This window comes from Balaenoptera physalus (genome assembly GCF_965194825.1).
Source record: "Balaenoptera physalus genome assembly, contig: HAP1_SCAFFOLD_1268, whole genome shotgun sequence".
Taxonomy (NCBI): domain Eukaryota; kingdom Metazoa; phylum Chordata; class Mammalia; order Artiodactyla; family Balaenopteridae; genus Balaenoptera; species Balaenoptera physalus.
In genome coordinates this window covers 134,735-154,802 of record NW_028125528.1, presented here as the reverse complement: position 1 = coordinate 154,802, position 20,068 = coordinate 134,735, and the positions used below count along the sequence as shown (strand labels likewise).

Sequence of the window (20,068 nt, the reverse complement as noted above, 5' to 3'; positions counted from 1 at the left end):
AATGCAGCAGGCGTGGGTTCAATCCCTGGTTGGGGAGCTAAGATCCCACATGCTGCGCAGCCAAAGAAATTTTTTTCAAAAGTTATACTCCTGTGTTGTTGAATTTAGTGGTTTAGATTTTGTTTGAATGTTAAGAAGATTTCAGTTTATTTACCAGGAACAAACAAAACATAATGTAAAAATAGTTTCCCAGAAACGATTTCCATCGTTCTCTTCTTCCCTTTCTCCCGCAGACTGACTGGTGTTTCATCTTGACAAGTTCTCTGAAGTTCTCTGTCATTCCATAGGAAAGCGGTCTGGCTTGGAGGTTGCAATCCCAGGGAATTTTTCATCAGCGGGGAAGTCTCCATCACTACAGAGGAATCAAGGTTGAAGTCAGTCCCGGGTAAGTGAGATGCTCCCCCTAAACACCAACACAGCAGTCGTGTACCTTTCAAGGGGTTCAGGGGCAAGATGGGCAAGGCATTTCTACTAACTCTTCTTAAGGATCATGGACAGTGTGCCCTATGCTACGAGGTAAGCGGTGACTGTTGTAATTCTTACTGGTGATCATTTCATGTCACTGATCCTTGGCTCTCTTTGTATCTCATAGGACTGTTGTTAAGTCCAATACAAAATGAGTCTTCTTTTTAAAAAACTGAAATGTTTTACAAAGCCTAGCATTCTCATAGAGAGTCCTTTGAATTCTCCCCACTTTCCCGAGAGGCTAAGAACACTTCACACCATGAACTAGGAGAGGGGGTAGAGCCCTTTCTGATGAAATATAGAAACAAAGACAGAGTCTTAGCCTGCTTGCTCTCTGGACAGGATCTCGGACCACAAGGTCTTAAATCCTGGTATAAATGACGGAAGTGAGGACAGTTCAACTGGCACTCTCATAACAAGAGTTCTGAAACACCTTCCAAAGAGACTGTAGCAGTAGACGAGGGAAGGGAGTGCTACAGTGTGGTAGTACAGGGGGAATGCTCGGCTACAGCAGTGAAAAATGTGGTACCTATTGGTGTGCTCTCGGGGTTCTTGTACATGTAGCATAGATGACCTTTACAGTGTCCCTCCCACCTTCCCACCTGCATTAGGTGTTCTGTTTTTTTGTTTGTTTGTTTGTTTTTAATTTACGTTTATTGATTGATTGATTGATTGAACTTATTTATTCTACGTATTTATTTTTTTGGCTGCACTGGGTCCTCATTGCTGTGCACGGGCTTTCTCTAGTTGCGGCTAGCGGGGTCTACTCTTGGTTGCGGTGTGCGGGCTTCTCATCGCGGTGGCCTCTCTTGTTGCGGAGCATGGGCTGTAGGCGCGTGGGCTTCGGTAGTTGCGGCTCACGGGCTCTGGAATGCAGGCTCAGTCGTTGTGGCACATGCGCTTAGTTGCTGCACGGCATGTGGGATCTTCGCAGACCGGGGCTCGAAGCCGTGTCCCCTGCATTGGCAGGCGCCACCAGGGAAGCCCTAGCTGTTCTTATATAGAGTCTAAAAACAGAGAGCACTGAGAGAAGGTAGTGGTTATTAAAGGCTCAGGATCTAAATTCTACCTGTCTCTACACCCCTTCCCAGCTGTCGATTTGACCCCGTTTGTGAATGCCGACCTCATTCTTCAACTTTCTCTGCCGTTTGTATACTCACCTTGAAAACTTGTTTCTGTGATGCGTTGAGCAGACACAGGGTGGCAGATTGCAGAGGTGGAAGCTGGTGGTCGGATATTTGCGGGCTGAATCTCCTTCAGTCCCATTCCCATTTCTGGTTGCGCAGAGGCCCTACTTCCTGTGTATGACGCGGAGCCTTAGGATTGCGGGCAGGAGCCAAGTTCTCCATACAGTGAAGACCCCAGTGTGCCTTGGTTATAGTAATATACCTGGCTTCCTTCCTGGTAGGGAAGTGACAGGCGGCTATGCCCCTGATTTGTTCGTGGGCCTCCTGATACAGCAGTTCCCTTGGCTCTGGCCCTGTCGTCAGCTGCCCCTAGGAGGACTCTGAGCCCTAGCCACTTCTCTGGTAGATTTGCCTATTCCCCCACTATAATCACACCTGAATAAGGCAACTCAAACCTTTCAGAGATGTGTCGTGAACCTCTTGTTTTCTGAAATACCTATCTGGTGGTTGTGAGACTTAAGGCCAACCTCCCCGAGAGACTTTGTTTCTATTTCTCCTAGTAAACCTAGACTCATCTCCTGTCACCTTCAACTCTACTCCAATTGTGTTCTTTCAACCCAGACCCCTGACCCTGCTTTTTACTTCTGCCATTTCATCCTCACTCCTGCTTCCTTTCCTAAATCCATACGTCTCTTTTGGCCTTCCTAGCCCTGGGCCAAGTTCCTTCCTCTTTCCTCAGTTTTTACCCCTTTCCTTCATTCTCCCATCCAACTTTCAGGCCTTCCTTTCTCACGCCCCAGTTAGCAGCATCTCAAAATTCGAAAGGTTTATTACTCATCTATTAATTCTATTCCATTTACTTATTCGGTTCTATACCTATCTTACCTATGTATGGAAGAACCGCTGGTAGCCAAGGTGGCAGCAAGAATCCTAGCAGCTGTCACCTGACGTATCCATAGTAGTCAGCAATTTCCATTTCTTTGTCCCTCTGGGTGAAAAATTGCAGCTTCCCCGAAGAGGTGTATCTGGCAGCATTCTCCCGTTGTTGTTGAGCCCGCCTCTTCATGGCCTCTCGCTCTGGCCTCTGCTCTTGTTCGATGGGCTTTGACATGACTGGCTCAGGCACGTTGGGTTCCCTCCATGGAACTCGTTGCTTGCTGAAGTCTTGGAGTAGAAGTTGGGTTTGGAGCTTGGGTGGGGACTGGCGCTTAGTCACAGCAGGGGGAACAGGCTCGCGCTGGAGAGAAGCGCCAGATGAAGTTTTGTAGGGTGCAGGCCTAGGAGCAGCAGGCTGAGGGACACGAGGCTGGGTATGGTTGGTCCAAGCCGGTTGGGTTGGGTTGGCCACAGTTGGCTGAGCTGGTTTGGCGGGACCTGGCAAAGAGGCAGGAGCTGGCTGGGATGAATTGACTGCAGCAGGTTGAGCTGAGTCAGTAGGACCAGGCTGGGCACGGTAAGCCACAGCAGGCCGATGTGAGGCCAGAGACTGTGGCCTCCGAGGAGCGGGTCGAGCTTGAGGCTTGTCCCAGGCAGAAAAAGGCAGAGGTATCAACTTGACCTTCCCAGGAGGAGGCCGCTCACACTGGGATGGAGATGGACACTCTGTTTCAGCACTGCTGTCTGGTTTCTGGGCTTGGACTTGCGTTTTCTCAGGCCTCTTACCCTCACGTGGGGTATGCCGCCGTGGCTGGATCGCTGGGGGTGGCTGGGGGTCTTTGGGGTTGCTTGAATTTCCCAAGAGCCGACAGGAAGAGAGCCCAGTTTTCGTCTCATTCTTCTTCCCCAGCGCATGAAGAACCTTCACAGACTCCAGCATGCGCACGCCAAGGGAGGTTCGAGGCTTTTGAAAGCTCTCTTGGCGAAGCTCAGTTTGGTGTTCCTTTCGCTTCGTGTTGGGGATTGCTGGCTTGTCTTCTGCCTTGACTTTGTTCCCTGACTGCTTGTTCTCTTCAGCCTTGTTTCTTCCTCTGGTCCTTTTGGTCTTTTCCTGCCCATGGCTCTCAGTTTTGCTGATCTTTCCGGATGCAGCTTTCTGAGGTTTGCCTTGAGAGTGCTTGGCCGTGTTCGCAGGAGCCCTGTCACTGACTGCAGCAGTGCATATAACCGCTTCTCCCCCTAACAGGCACTCTGGATCCTTTGGCTGGATTTTGGCCTTGGGAGCACCACCGATAGGCTCAGAGGCTTTCTGTTTGTTCTTCCTGGGTTGATCAGAGGGAACCTTTACGACACTTGGCTTTTCCTGCACCTGATTCACCTTAATGGCTCTGGTGTCTTCAGCTTTGATCACGTTGGGACCTTGGGATCGATCAAGATCTTTCCAAGAATTAAAGAGCTGGGGAAGGTGAATATCCTCCGCCAGTGTAGTAATGTCTGCAAGACCACTGCTAGGTTCAGTCCCATTTTCAAGTGTCCCTAGGTCCTGACGACTCAGGCTGTTCTCTCCCAGATCAGCATTTTCAGAACCAGGCTGCTCCTCTTGGCTGAGGGGATCGGTGCAGGCCAGCGGCTGGGGAATATCAGGGATTCCCAAAGGGAGTAGTGGAGGATCTTGGTTTTCTATTGGGATCTGGTAGGCCTCCAGAGGCTTTGACAGCTTGGTTTTGATATCCTCCACGTTCTTACTCTCTGTTTGTCCCTGGCTTGGAGCTGGAGGCAGGGCCAGGAGACGCCTGGCACTCTGGACTGGAGCTGTCACTGAAATGTCCCCAAGTTCAGATGGTGGGTTACTCTCAAGTATGTGACTGTTTCTGCTACTGCAGGACTTGGGGAGTTCTTGAGTTTGTGTCACACAAAACGTCTGGCTTGGAGGTTGCAATCCCAGGGAATTTTTCATCACCAGGGAAGTCTCCATCACTACAAAGGGATCAAGGGAGAAGTCAGTCCCTGGTAAATGAGATGCTCCCCCTAAACACCAACACAGCAGTCATGTACCTTTCAAGGGGTTCAGGGGCAAGATGGGCAAGGCATTTCTACTAACTCTTCTTAAGGATCATGGACAGTGCCCTATGCTACGAGGTAAGCGGTGACTGTTGTAATGCTTAACTGGTGATCATTTCATGTCACTGATCCTTGGCTCTCTTTGTATCTCATAGGACTGTTGTAAGTCCAATACAAAATGAGTCTTCTTTTTAAACAACTGAAATGTTTTACAAAGCCTAGCATTCTCATATAGAGTCCTTTCAATTCTCCCCACTTTCCCGAGAGGCTAAGAACACTTCACACCATGAACTAGGAGAGGGGGTAGAGCCCTTTCTGATGAAATACAGAAACAAAGACAGAGTCTTAGCCTGCTTGCTCTCTGGACAGGATCTCGGACCACAAGGTCTTAAATCCTGGTATAAATGACGGAAGTGAGGACACTTCAACTGGCACTCTCATAACAAGAGTTCTGAGACACCTTCCAAAGAGACTGTAGCAGTAGACGAGGGAAGGGAGTGCTACAGTGTGGTAGTACAGGGGGAATGCTCGGCTACAGCAGTGAAAAATGTGGTACCTATTGGTGTGCTCTCGGGGTTCTTGTACATGTAGCATAGATGACCTTTACAGTGTCCCTGCCACCTTCCCACCTGCATTAGGTGTTCTTTTTGTTTTTTTGTTTTTTTTAATTTACGTTTATTTATTGATTGATTGTTTGAACTTATTTATTCTACGTATTTATTTTTTTGGCTGCACAGGGTCTTCATTGCTGTGCACGGGCTTTCTCTAGTTGCGGCTAGCGGGGTCTACTCTTGGTTGCGGTGTGCGGGCTTCTCTTGTTGCGGAGCATGCGCTCTAGGCGCGTGGGCTTCGGTAGTTGCGGCTCACGGGCTCTAGAATGCAGGCTCAGTCGTTGTGGCACATGGGCTTAGTTGCTCCACGGCATGTGGGATCTTCCCAGACCAGGGCTCGAACCCGTGTCCCCCGCATTGCATTGGCAGGCGGATTCTTAACCACGGCGCCACCAGGGAAGCCCTAGGTGTTCTTATATAGAGTCTAAAAACAGAGGGCACTGAGCGAAGGTAGTGGTTACTGAAGGCTCAGGATCTAAATTCTACCTGTCTCTACACCCCTTCCCAGCTGTCGATTTGACCCCATTTGTGAATGCCGACCTCATTCTTCAACTTTCTCTGCCGTTTGTATACTCACCTTGAAAACTTGTTTCTGTGATGCGTTGAGCAGACACAGGGTGGCAGATTGCAGAGGTGGAAGCTGGTGGTCGGATATTTGTGGGCTGAATCTCCTTCAGTCCCATTCCCATTTCTGGTTGCGCAGAGGCCCTACTTCCTGTGTATGACGCGGAGCCATAGGATTGCGGGCAGGAGCCAAGTTCTCCATACAGTGAAGACCCCAGTGTGCCTTGGTTATAGTAATATACCTGGCTTCCTTCCTGGTAGGGAAGTGACAGGCGGCTATGCCCCTGATTTGGAATCTGAGATGGTGCTCCCTGAGCAAGCCTGGCAGAAAGTGATGGATATAGAGGGACCATGTTATTGGCGTCTGAAGTTTTATCATACTGGGCTGCCATAAACATGGAGGAAGCAGCTGGGTGCCGGTCAGTGAGTGCCAGAGTAAAGTCTCCGAGTGAAGAGGAATTCTTTTCAGTGCTTCCTGTGATGTCCCACTCAAGAACACCTGGATAGGAAGGAGCTGAAGTGGAGATCTGGCTGTGGTCAGTAACTCCAGATAACATAGTCGTGCTGGAATGTTGGTAAAGGTAGGCACTACCCATGAGTGTCTGGAAAGAGGTACCGGTAGCCGATGCCGAACTGACGGCAGGGGCAGAGACTCTGGAGAAGTTGCAGACACTTCGTGTTAGGGAAGTTGCATTGCTCACCACAGGAAGAGAATGCTGCAGAGAATTTAGAGTTCCAAGTAGAGATGGATTTTGGAAATTTTCTGTAAGAACAAGAGGGTCATGAAAAACTCAGGGAGGTTGAGAAATTCTCACTACGTTTGAGGAACAGCATTATCTTAAGGTTCTTGCTCTCAGGACACCTCTACTATCGACCCTTCCTGAGAAACCCAAAATCAGACAGTTAATGATGGCTGTAAGGACTGAGCAGTTTTCCACTCTTCTGTATTAACTGCCTGTGCTCCCATCTTGGGCACAGATGGGCAGAAGAGCCAAGTGGTATGGTTCAGACATTGTTCTCTAGGCTGGAAGCAACCTTCTCCCTGCCCTGTCTTTCCCTTCAGCCTGCACTCGTATTGACTTCTATGCTATTTCCTAGACTGGAAGCATTTTAGAACTAGGAGGCCCTTAGAGAACTTTCTCTTTTTTCAGTCTCATTTCACGAGTAAGGAAACTGAGGCTCAGAGAGGTCGGGTTGACTTGTTCAGGTTCTCTCATTATGTTAGTGTCATTACCAGGTTTCAGAACCTAAGTATCCTGACTTCCTTGCCAGGACTCCACTCTGAGCATGATAGTGCCAGAAAGCAGGAGAAATAGAACTTATAATATAAGCATTTTTTTTGTCCATTAGAAAACAGTACGGCCATTACCATTGTCATCTTCAGTGTCTCCCTTTGCTTGTGCAGTTCCCACGCTATTACCTAGAGTTGACGTATAGCTCAGTCCAACTGGTGAACTGAAAGAGTCATGTTTGCCCTCTTCAAGCCTGGTTTCTCATCCTACCTCAAAATGATTACCCGAAAGTGGATTTCTTAAGTGCTTTTGGAAAGAGAAAAGTTATCTGATTACTTCAGATTACTCATCTATAAAGTGGTTATAACACCACCACCAATAATAATAGCAGTAATAATTAATAGATGAATAAGCTGATCTATTGCGTATGATTTATATGGAGGAAGATACAATAAGTTCTAGAAAGACAAAGAAAAATCATGAAAAACATGTTACGTAACGAAAAAGAAATCCATAGATATTAATGAAAACTGGGGTATGTGGGCAAGTATCAAAGCCTAATGAATTTACTAACAAATGACATTCTGTACCATACATGCAATATTATGAAAGTGAATTTTGCCCACTCTATTTTAGTGAATACTATTAACCAAAAAACACGATGGAGGTGATAGAGGTGAATGAATTCCTAGCCAATGCATACAGACAGAGACGATAAATCAGTAAAAAATGCACAACAAGCAACAGAATGCAACAAATGTGAATGTATAGGTAGCCACAACATATATAGACAAGTATTTCAATGAAAACCGGTACAAAGCAGACAGCAAAATAGTAAGTGTAAAAGAGTTTCATTATTGTGCTCATTCATATTTTTACCCAGCAAGTAACAGGTATTAAGCCTAGGAGAAATATATCTTTCCATGAATATAATTCATATAATAAGCAGAAAGGAAGCTTAAAAAGTATCAAGAAGGTTTTTGTATTTATCCTAGAACTTAGAATCATCTTCCACATCCAAGAAGATGACATCCCAAGACCTCAAAAAACCATCATCCCTAGAATCCAATTAAAAAAGATTTTCAAATGTAAGAAAATCCAAAGGACTCCACAACATTGTTTTAGATAAACGTGGATGTTTGTGTTTTCTTTTTTTCTTTTGCCGCGCCGCGTGGCCCTGGCCGTGAAAGCACCGAGTCCTAAGCGCTGGACCGCCAGGGAATTCCCTAAATGGGGAATTAGAGATGTGGGGGCTTGACTTTTTCTTTTTCTTCTCCGGTAGCTAAGATCTACAAGCGAACGATGGCTGTTGATCAATGTGCTCTCTGTGTTAGGAAGGAAATAACTGTAAAAATTGAAAAGCAACCTTGCCTTAGAAGGTACATATCACACAAAGGAAATAGTCCTTCTGATTCAATGTAGAAGATATCATTTAAAATGTTTAATTGGTCAAATGTCTACCTAGTTTAAAAATTAGAAAGAATAGAACACTGAAAAGCAGCCCCCTAGATAACCACTTTGGTTTCTGGTTTCTAGGAAGCATCATTTCTAAAACATACTTCTAAAATGTTTCTATTCCAAACTGTCAAGTGCCAGCTGTATTCAGAGAGGCAATAAAAGAAAGAAAACGGAGTATGACTTTTCTGATAGGCTGCCTTTCCTGGTGATCCCCTGTTCTGGCCTTACTTTCCTTCTTAGTCTGTTAATGTAAGGATTTGCTACCATCAGCTTTGTTTTGCCCTGCTCTGAGCAGATTTCCCTCTGTGCTGTTTCTGCTTTAATTTAAAATCTTTGGCTCCCATCAACATTCCATGGCAAACTGCCTCTTTCTTGAGAGCTCCTCTATGCTTTCCCTCTTCATTCTTATATTTTTTTCCCATCTCTTGGTTCCTGTTGGCCTGTGCTAATGAAAACAATCCTAAACTTGCTTACGTTTGACTCTGTGCCTCCCTATATAGCCCAGTACTCTCCATCCTCTCTCCCTATTCTCTCTTTTCAACTAGTCGAAATACTAGTGGAGGGAGACCATTGGAGATGAAACATCTTGGTATATATCGCTAGTTTTCTGTGTCACCTGGCTTTTCTATGTTTCTGTTGAAACACTCTTTTGAGAAGTCTCTGATTTCATTTTCTACATGGGTACCCTTTAAGGCTCAATATTGGAAAAGAAGGGGATCAGAGTGATCAACCCAATGTGGTATCCTAACGTAACAGATAAGGAAAGCAGCAGGCTTTGTGAGGCAGTCAGTGATTTGTCCAAAGTCACACAGACAGTAAACGTCAAAGTCAAAACTGAAATTAGGTCTCCAGACTTGTAGTTCAATACTTTCCCTCATTACTCCACGCTATTTTGAATCTCCTCCTCAATTTAGGGGCACAAGAAATCGAACGCAAAACTTTCCAAAGTTTCTTTTCTTACCTGACATGGTCAGAGAAGAGGAGACATCAACTGCAGGTACAAGGGATGAGGAGACAACACTAGAGGATGTCTGAGTGGCTGCAGCTGAACGGCGCACGTGTCCAGTACAAAGGTCACTGGTTACTGGTCCAAACGGCTCCACGGAAACCCCAAGACCTCTACCAAGTGGTAGTAGGTTTGGTAGGAGAGTGATGTCACAAAGCAGGCAGTTGAAAGGTATGAGCTAGCCAATAGGGAGGTCCGATCCCCAACAGGAGGGCGGGCTTGGGTGAAGAGAGCGTAGGAGAGCTAAAACAACCCCTCAATTTCTGAGCTCTGGGGAGGAAATCCTAGAAGACAGATTTACCTCCCCCAGGCTCTTCCATTAGGGAAATCATTGCAACATTTCTTACAGACGTTCATTAATATAATTAACTAACAGTTACTTATATTCTACAGAGTATTCTATTTTATGTATCATATACTTAGAGCTATATAGATCTTATTTAACTAGTATCCTTAGGAAGGAAAGAGCCATGTAGTTTGAACTATTACAGTTGTAACTTGGTTAAAGAGCAGGGTGAAGTTTGTTGAGTGTACCCTGTGGAGAATGTTGTGGTCCAAGGCTCTTCTCTTTTAGTTTCTTCTCCTTGACTCCTACCTTCCTTGGGCTGGGCTAGGCTGGGGGCCAGGTTGGACTTGCGACTTAACATTTCTCTTCCGCTTTCTTTTTTTTTTTTTTTTTTCTTCCATTATGGGCATTGCTTCTAGGACAAGCCTTGATCTTGCATTGGATGTTCCTTCCTGTCAACTTCCAGCAGCAGGAGTCTTCTTTTCAGTGCTTGATGCTTCACGAAATAGACTCTGCCCATTGGCAGCAAATACCAGAGAGCCAGGAGACAGAGCTGGTTGCAGACCTTTCCTCTTCCAGCCTTTGGTTGCAATTGTTTTGCCCATGATTTGCTAGCTCTAGTTCCTTGGGCCACACAGGTATCCTGCCATCCAGCTCTTTTTATATGTGAGAGACATTCTGAACACTGTCCCTCTTTCTTTGCACAGAAGTATATACAGTGTGGCAGTTACCGTAATCTCCTCCCCCTTGCAAACAGCCCCTCTAGAATCTCGGACCTCTAGGACTCTCTGTCTTGCATGCTTGGGTGCAAGGCCAAGCACAATGAAGAGGAGAATAATTAGAGAAAGAGGAGGACATTGGTGGAGAACTGGGAGCAGGTAAGGTGAAAGGGCACCGGAGAAAAGAGATGCATGTAGGTTTTTTGGTTTCTGTGGGAAACAAGTTGACACACTTGGGCCTCATTTTGTATTAACAGAACAGAGAGTTGTAGATATAAGTAGCTAGATCGTGCAGCAACTGCCATGAAGTCTGTACACTGAAGAGAACAGTCTCACATCTAGTTTTCATTTTGTTTTATGTCATATTACCTTATTTATAGCATTCACTGGTATGTTTGTAGAACGCAGATGTTTTCAAATGCTCTGGTTTTGTCTACATGGTTATTTCCTTGTCCTATTTGTAAGGAATCCAACATTGTAAGACATATTGCATGTTTTTCTCTTGACGATTGTTTACCTTGAAGCGTCATGAGCTAACTTGAGCTGTTGGATTTTGTGGAGAAACTTTAAAAAGGGTCTGTGAAAAAGGCATTGTGGTGAGTCGCATTATGCACCCGAGCGTAAGGAGCAGATATCTGCCACCAGCCCAGCTTGGCCTGGATTGCCTCTGTGTTAGTTCCCCTGGTTAGTGCTTTTCTCCCTAACCACTCTTGTGACTGTGATAATGTGAGTTAAGGGCTGAGTTGCTAGTGATTTATGTGTGAGGTAGGCTGGTTTGAGGGAGGAAATCTATGGACCTAGTCATTTTCCTTGGTGGTAAGCTTTCAGGGGTGCAAAGATCGATCTTCCTGGGGACTTTTCTGGTACCAGGAAGATATCGCATAGATGGGACCTCCAAAGACACACATTTAATTTTTAGGCCTGTTGTTCCTATTATGGGATGTGAGTTTCTTCACTGATGGGGATGCTGCTTATCTGAGAAGAAACTGTGAAAGGTGGTGTAGTATAGAGGTGTGGCTTAAGCTTTTAAGTTTTCTTCAAGGTTTTTCCCCTAAGCTTCATACTTCAGACGGCCTACTTACATGAGACTAGTATGTGATGTCAGGCTAACAACTTCCTAAATACCTGCAAGCCAGATCAGTGTCTCTTTTCTCTATATTCCCATGGAAATCAAGGGTCCCGCCGAATTTTCCATCGAAACAGTTGATTTGTGCTGTCTCTAGGAATTCTACAGGGCGTACCGTTGCTTCCTAACCGGTGTCATTTGGGAGATCGATCCCCCTCTGTACGTTCAAATGATTAATTTTGAGACTCTGCTCATGTGTGCAGTAAACCCTTTAATTCCCTAAGACCTTCCTTTCCTCCATCTCATACCCCATGAAGCCCGCTTCAGTTTATCTCCTGAATTTCTTTGGAATCTGTCAGCTCTCCCTCAACATCCTAATACTGAACTTGCCTGTCTGTTGCGATTAGGTCCTAACTAGTGTCCATATATCTTGTTTCCCTCCAATCCATTCTTCACACAAGAAAGCTTCAAAGCAAGTTGGAACATTGCTCATAAACATCGCTCACAAACATTGTTTTGAGAATAGAAAACACACTGGTGGCCTTTAAGACTCTGCGTGCTCTAGAATCCTCTCTGCTTCTCTAGCCCCATCTTGTGCCACGTTTGCCCTCACTTTCTATGCTTCAGATACACTGAATTAACCTTAGTTCTCACTCATCTGACAGAAGTCAGTTGAGAAATTATTTTTCACTGTGATTCCTAGCATTAAGGAATTTGATGATCAGGTTTTGTATGAGGACTAAAACTAAACTGGGAAGTGGAAGAATTGCGTTTCAACTGTTTCAGTCAACACGCATGTATTAATGATACCTAAGTATTGAACACCGGGCTAGGTTTCATGAGGGATACAGAAGTTCTGGCCATCTCTGGTTTTGGGTATCCCTTATTTGTTGAGACCTTTGCGTTGTTTGGTTGCCTTTTGTCTGTTTTCCAGATGGGAAAACAGGAACAAGGGAAGTATAGGTTATTACTAGGTGGGGTTGAACAAGTGGAGCAGCAAACTGCAAAGCAGAAAGAAGAGGGACGTACTATAGAGGGATGTGATTTCCATTTTCAAGGCGCCTGCGTCCTGTGCAGGGAGACAGCCTAACATAAAATGTGCCTAACAAAAGATCTATTGACTTCTTACTAAAAATCTCCAGTTCAGATAACCCAGGGGTTTATACCTTCTCCTTTAAAAGTTCTATTCCTGGGACTTCCCTGGTGGTCCAGTGGTGAAGACTCTGCGCTTCCAATGCAGCAGGCGTGGGTTCAATCCCTGGTTGGGGAGCTAAGATCCCACATGCTGCGCAGCCAAAGAAATTTTTTTCAAAAGTTATACTCCTGTGTTGTTGAATTTAGTGGTTTAGATTTTGTTTGAATGTTAAGAAGATTTCAGTTTATTTACCAGGAACAAACAAAACATAATGTAAAAATAGTTTCCCAGAAACGATTTCCATCGTTCTCTTCTTCCCTTTCTCCCGCAGACTGACTGGTGTTTCATCTTGACAAGTTCTCTGAAGTTCTCTGTCATTCCATAGGAAAGCGGTCTGGCTTGGAGGTTGCAATCCCAGGGAATTTTTCATCAGCGGGGAAGTCTCCATCACTACAGAGGAATCAAGGTTGAAGTCAGTCCCGGGTAAGTGAGATGCTCCCCCTAAACACCAACACAGCAGTCGTGTACCTTTCAAGGGGTTCAGGGGCAAGATGGGCAAGGCATTTCTACTAACTCTTCTTAAGGATCATGGACAGTGTGCCCTATGCTACGAGGTAAGCGGTGACTGTTGTAATTCTTACTGGTGATCATTTCATGTCACTGATCCTTGGCTCTCTTTGTATCTCATAGGACTGTTGTTAAGTCCAATACAAAATGAGTCTTCTTTTTAAAAAACTGAAATGTTTTACAAAGCCTAGCATTCTCATAGAGAGTCCTTTGAATTCTCCCCACTTTCCCGAGAGGCTAAGAACACTTCACACCATGAACTAGGAGAGGGGGTAGAGCCCTTTCTGATGAAATATAGAAACAAAGACAGAGTCTTAGCCTGCTTGCTCTCTGGACAGGATCTCGGACCACAAGGTCTTAAATCCTGGTATAAATGACGGAAGTGAGGACAGTTCAACTGGCACTCTCATAACAAGAGTTCTGAAACACCTTCCAAAGAGACTGTAGCAGTAGACGAGGGAAGGGAGTGCTACAGTGTGGTAGTACAGGGGGAATGCTCGGCTACAGCAGTGAAAAATGTGGTACCTATTGGTGTGCTCTCGGGGTTCTTGTACATGTAGCATAGATGACCTTTACAGTGTCCCTCCCACCTTCCCACCTGCATTAGGTGTTCTGTTTTTTTGTTTGTTTGTTTGTTTTTAATTTACGTTTATTGATTGATTGATTGATTGAACTTATTTATTCTACGTATTTATTTTTTTGGCTGCACTGGGTCCTCATTGCTGTGCACGGGCTTTCTCTAGTTGCGGCTAGCGGGGTCTACTCTTGGTTGCGGTGTGCGGGCTTCTCATCGCGGTGGCCTCTCTTGTTGCGGAGCATGGGCTGTAGGCGCGTGGGCTTCGGTAGTTGCGGCTCACGGGCTCTGGAATGCAGGCTCAGTCGTTGTGGCACATGCGCTTAGTTGCTGCACGGCATGTGGGATCTTCGCAGACCGGGGCTCGAAGCCGTGTCCCCTGCATTGGCAGGCGCCACCAGGGAAGCCCTAGCTGTTCTTATATAGAGTCTAAAAACAGAGAGCACTGAGAGAAGGTAGTGGTTATTAAAGGCTCAGGATCTAAATTCTACCTGTCTCTACACCCCTTCCCAGCTGTCGATTTGACCCCGTTTGTGAATGCCGACCTCATTCTTCAACTTTCTCTGCCGTTTGTATACTCACCTTGAAAACTTGTTTCTGTGATGCGTTGAGCAGACACAGGGTGGCAGATTGCAGAGGTGGAAGCTGGTGGTCGGATATTTGCGGGCTGAATCTCCTTCAGTCCCATTCCCATTTCTGGTTGCGCAGAGGCCCTACTTCCTGTGTATGACGCGGAGCCTTAGGATTGCGGGCAGGAGCCAAGTTCTCCATACAGTGAAGACCCCAGTGTGCCTTGGTTATAGTAATATACCTGGCTTCCTTCCTGGTAGGGAAGTGACAGGCGGCTATGCCCCTGATTTGTTCGTGGGCCTCCTGATACAGCAGTTCCCTTGGCTCTGGCCCTGTCGTCAGCTGCCCCTAGGAGGACTCTGAGCCCTAGCCACTTCTCTGGTAGATTTGCCTATTCCCCCACTATAATCACACCTGAATAAGGCAACTCAAACCTTTCAGAGATGTGTCGTGAACCTCTTGTTTTCTGAAATACCTATCTGGTGGTTGTGAGACTTAAGGCCAACCTCCCCGAGAGACTTTGTTTCTATTTCTCCTAGTAAACCTAGACTCATCTCCTGTCACCTTCAACTCTACTCCAATTGTGTTCTTTCAACCCAGACCCCTGACCCTGCTTTTTACTTCTGCCATTTCATCCTCACTCCTGCTTCCTTTCCTAAATCCATACGTCTCTTTTGGCCTTCCTAGCCCTGGGCCAAGTTCCTTCCTCTTTCCTCAGTTTTTACCCCTTTCCTTCATTCTCCCATCCAACTTTCAGGCCTTCCTTTCTCACGCCCCAGTTAGCAGCATCTCAAAATTCGAAAGGTTTATTACTCATCTATTAATTCTATTCCATTTACTTATTCGGTTCTATACCTATCTTACCTATGTATGGAAGAACCGCTGGTAGCCAAGGTGGCAGCAAGAATCCTAGCAGCTGTCACCTGACGTATCCATAGTAGTCAGCAATTTCCATTTCTTTGTCCCTCTGGGTGAAAAATTGCAGCTTCCCCGAAGAGGTGTATCTGGCAGCATTCTCCCGTTGTTGTTGAGCCCGCCTCTTCATGGCCTCTCGCTCTGGCCTCTGCTCTTGTTCGATGGGCTTTGACATGACTGGCTCAGGCACGTTGGGTTCCCTCCATGGAACTCGTTGCTTGCTGAAGTCTTGGAGTAGAAGTTGGGTTTGGAGCTTGGGTGGGGACTGGCGCTTAGTCACAGCAGGGGGAACAGGCTCGCGCTGGAGAGAAGCGCCAGATGAAGTTTTGTAGGGTGCAGGCCTAGGAGCAGCAGGCTGAGGGACACGAGGCTGGGTATGGTTGGTCCAAGCCGGTTGGGTTGGGTTGGCCACAGTTGGCTGAGCTGGTTTGGCGGGACCTGGCAAAGAGGCAGGAGCTGGCTGGGATGAATTGACTGCAGCAGGTTGAGCTGAGTCAGTAGGACCAGGCTGGGCACGGTAAGCCACAGCAGGCCGATGTGAGGCCAGAGACTGTGGCCTCCGAGGAGCGGGTCGAGCTTGAGGCTTGTCCCAGGCAGAAAAAGGCAGAGGTATCAACTTGACCTTCCCAGGAGGAGGCCGCTCACACTGGGATGGAGATGGACACTCTGTTTCAGCACTGCTGTCTGGTTTCTGGGCTTGGACTTGCGTTTTCTCAGGCCTCTTACCCTCACGTGGGGTATGCCGCCGTGGCTGGATCGCTGGGGGTGGCTGGGGGTCTTTGGGGTTGCTTGAATTTCCCAAGAGCCGACAGGAAGAGAGCCCAGTTTTCGTCTCATTCTTCTTCCCCAGCGCATGAAGAACCTTCACAGACTCCAGCATGCGCACGCCAAGGGAGGTTCGAGGCTTTTGAAAGCTCTCTTGGCGAAGCTCAGTTTGGTGTTCCTTTCGCTTCGTGTTGGGGATTGCTGGCTTGTCTTCTGCCTTGACTTTGTTCCCTGACTGCTTGTTCTCTTCAGCCTTGTTTCTTCCTCTGGTCCTTTTGGTCTTTTCCTGCCCATGGCTCTCAGTTTTGCTGATCTTTCCGGATGCAGCTTTCTGAGGTTTGCCTTGAGAGTGCTTGGCCGTGTTCGCAGGAGCCCTGTCACTGACTGCAGCAGTGCATATAACCGCTTCTCCCCCTAACAGGCACTCTGGATCCTTTGGCTGGATTTTGGCCTTGGGAGCACCACCGATAGGCTCAGAGGCTTTCTGTTTGTTCTTCCTGGGTTGATCAGAGGGAACCTTTACGACACTTGGCTTTTCCTGCACCTGATTCACCTTAATGGCTCTGGTGTCTTCAGCTTTGATCACGTTGGGACCTTGGGATCGATCAAGATCTTTCCAAGAATTAAAGAGCTGGGGAAGGTGAATATCCTCCGCCAGTGTAGTAATGTCTGCAAGACCACTGCTAGGTTCAGTCCCATTTTCAAGTGTCCCTAGGTCCTGACGACTCAGGCTGTTCTCTCCCAGATCAGCATTTTCAGAACCAGGCTGCTCCTCTTGGCTGAGGGGATCGGTGCAGGCCAGCGGCTGGGGAATATCAGGGATTCCCAAAGGGAGTAGTGGAGGATCTTGGTTTTCTATTGGGATCTGGTAGGCCTCCAGAGGCTTTGACAGCTTGGTTTTGATATCCTCCACGTTCTTACTCTCTGTTTGTCCCTGGCTTGGAGCTGGAGGCAGGGCCAGGAGACGCCTGGCACTCTGGACTGGAGCTGTCACTGAAATGTCCCCAAGTTCAGATGGTGGGTTACTCTCAAGTATGTGACTGTTTCTGCTACTGCAGGACTTGGGGAGTTCTTGAGTTTGTGTCACACAAAACGTCTGGCTTGGAGGTTGCAATCCCAGGGAATTTTTCATCACCAGGGAAGTCTCCATCACTACAAAGGGATCAAGGGAGAAGTCAGTCCCTGGTAAATGAGATGCTCCCCCTAAACACCAACACAGCAGTCATGTACCTTTCAAGGGGTTCAGGGGCAAGATGGGCAAGGCATTTCTACTAACTCTTCTTAAGGATCATGGACAGTGCCCTATGCTACGAGGTAAGCGGTGACTGTTGTAATGCTTAACTGGTGATCATTTCATGTCACTGATCCTTGGCTCTCTTTGTATCTCATAGGACTGTTGTAAGTCCAATACAAAATGAGTCTTCTTTTTAAACAACTGAAATGTTTTACAAAGCCTAGCATTCTCATATAGAGTCCTTTCAATTCTCCCCACTTTCCCGAGAGGCTAAGAACACTTCACACCATGAACTAGGAGAGGGGGTAGAGCCCTTTCTGATGAAATACAGAAACAAAGACAGAGTCTTAGCCTGCTTGCTCTCTGGACAGGATCTCGGACCACAAGGTCTTAAATCCTGGTATAAATGACGGAAGTGAGGACACTTCAACTGGCACTCTCATAACAAGAGTTCTGAGACACCTTCCAAAGAGACTGTAGCAGTAGACGAGGGAAGGGAGTGCTACAGTGTGGTAGTACAGGGGGAATGCTCGGCTACAGCAGTGAAAAATGTGGTACCTATTGGTGTGCTCTCGGGGTTCTTGTACATGTAGCATAGATGACCTTTACAGTGTCCCTGCCACCTTCCCACCTGCATTAGGTGTTCTTTTTGTTTTTTTGTTTTTTTTAATTTACGTTTATTTATTGATTGATTGTTTGAACTTATTTATTCTACGTATTTATTTTTTTGGCTGCACAGGGTCTTCATTGCTGTGCACGGGCTTTCTCTAGTTGCGGCTAGCGGGGTCTACTCTTGGTTGCGGTGTGCGGGCTTCTCTTGTTGCGGAGCATGCGCTCTAGGCGCGTGGGCTTCGGTAGTTGCGGCTCACGGGCTCTAGAATGCAGGCTCAGTCGTTGTGGCACATGGGCTTAGTTGCTCCACGGCATGTGGGATCTTCCCAGACCAGGGCTCGAACCCGTGTCCCCCGCATTGCATTGGCAGGCGGATTCTTAACCACGGCGCCACCAGGGAAGCCCTAGGTGTTCTTATATAGAGTCTAAAAACAGAGGGCACTGAGCGAAGGTAGTGGTTACTGAAGGCTCAGGATCTAAATTCTACCTGTCTCTACACCCCTTCCCAGCTGTCGATTTGACCCCATTTGTGAATGCCGACCTCATTCTTCAACTTTCTCTGCCGTTTGTATACTCACCTTGAAAACTTGTTTCTGTGATGCGTTGAGCAGACACAGGGTGGCAGATTGCAGAGGTGGAAGCTGGTGGTCGGATATTTGTGGGCTGAATCTCCTTCAGTCCCATTCCCATTTCTGGTTGCGCAGAGGCCCTACTTCCTGTGTATGACGCGGAGCCATAGGATTGCGGGCAGGAGCCAAGTTCTCCATACAGTGAAGACCCCAGTGTGCCTTGGTTATAGTAATATACCTGGCTTCCTTCCTGGTAGGGAAGTGACAGGCGGCTATGCCCCTGATTTGGAATCTGAGATGGTGCTCCCTGAGCAAGCCTGGCAGAAAGTGATGGATATAGAGGGACCATGTTATTGGCGTCTGAAGTTTTATCATACTGGGCTGCCATAAACATGGAGGAAGCAGCTGGGTGCCGGTCAGTGAGTGCCAGAGTAAAGTCTCCGAGTGAAGAGGAATTCTTTTCAGTGCTTCCTGTGATGTCCCACTCAAGAACACCTGGATAGGAAGGAGCTGAAGTGGAGATCTGGCTGTGGTCAGTAACTCCAGATAACATAGTCGTGCTGGAATGTTGGTAAAGGTAGGCACTACCCATGAGTGTCTGGAAAGAGGTACCGGTAGCCGATGCCGAACTGACGGCAGGGGCAGAGACTCTGGAGAAGTTGCAGACACTTCGTGTTAGGGAAGTTGCATTGCTCACCACAGGAAGAGAATGCTGCAGAGAATTTAGAGTTCCAAGTAGAGATGGATTTTGGAAATTTTCTGTAAGAACAAGAGGGTCATGAAAAACTCAGGGAGGTTGAGAAATTCTCACTACGTTTGAGGAACAGCATTATCTTAAGGTTCTTGCTCTCAGGACACCTCTACTATCGACCCTTCCTGAGAAACCCAAAATCAGACAGTTAATGATGGCTGTAAGGACTGAGCAGTTTTCCACTCTTCTGTATTAACTGCCTGTGCTCCCATCTTGGGCACAGATGGGCAGAAGAGCCAAGTGGTATGGTTCAGACATTGTTCTCTAGGCTGGAAGCAACCTTCTCCCTGCCCTGTCTTTCCCTTCAGCCTGCACTCGTATTGACTTCTATGCTATTTCCTAGACTGGAAGCATTTTAGAACTAGGAGGCCCTTAGAGAACTTTCTCTTTTTTCAGTCTCATTTCACGAGTAAGGAAACTGAGGCTCAGAGAGGTCGGGTTGACTTGTTCAGGTTCTCTCATTATGTTAGTGTCATTACCAGGTTTCAGAACCTAAGTATCCTGACTTCCTTGCCAGGACTCCACTCTGAGCATGATAGTGCCAGAAAGCAGGAGAAATAGAACTTATAATATAAGCATTTTTTTTGTCCATTAGAAAACAGTACGGCCATTACCATTGTCATCTTCAGTGTCTCCCTTTGCTTGTGCAGTTCCCACGCTATTACCTAGAGTTGACGTATAGCTCAGTCCAACTGGTGAACTGAAAGAGTCATTTTTGCCCTCTTCAAGCCTGGTTTCTCATCCTACCTCAAAATGATTACCCGAAAGTGGATTTCTTAAGTGCTTTTGGAAAGAGAAAAGTTATCTGATTACTTCAGATTACTCATCTATAAAGTGGTTATAACACCACCACCAATAATAATAGCAGTAATAATTAATAGATGAATAAGCTGATCTATTGCGTA

The 20,068-nt window shown here is 46.7% G+C and overlaps 1 protein-coding gene across 1 annotated transcript in view; it reads right to left on the bottom strand.

Moving 5' to 3' along the window:
• The window catches only part of LOC309653825 (uncharacterized protein), a gene marked incomplete at both ends in the record, with an annotated part of 154,776 nt that overhangs the window by 60,978 nt on the left and 73,730 nt on the right, over nucleotides 1-20,068 (bottom strand). Inside the window, 2 exons of the mRNA XM_082478623.1 lie at nucleotides 15,241-17,149; nucleotides 18,422-19,171. Coding sequence (XP_082334749.1) covers nucleotides 15,241-17,149; nucleotides 18,422-19,171 — 2,659 coding nt within the window. The remainder of the gene's footprint in view (nucleotides 1-15,240; nucleotides 17,150-18,421; nucleotides 19,172-20,068) is intronic.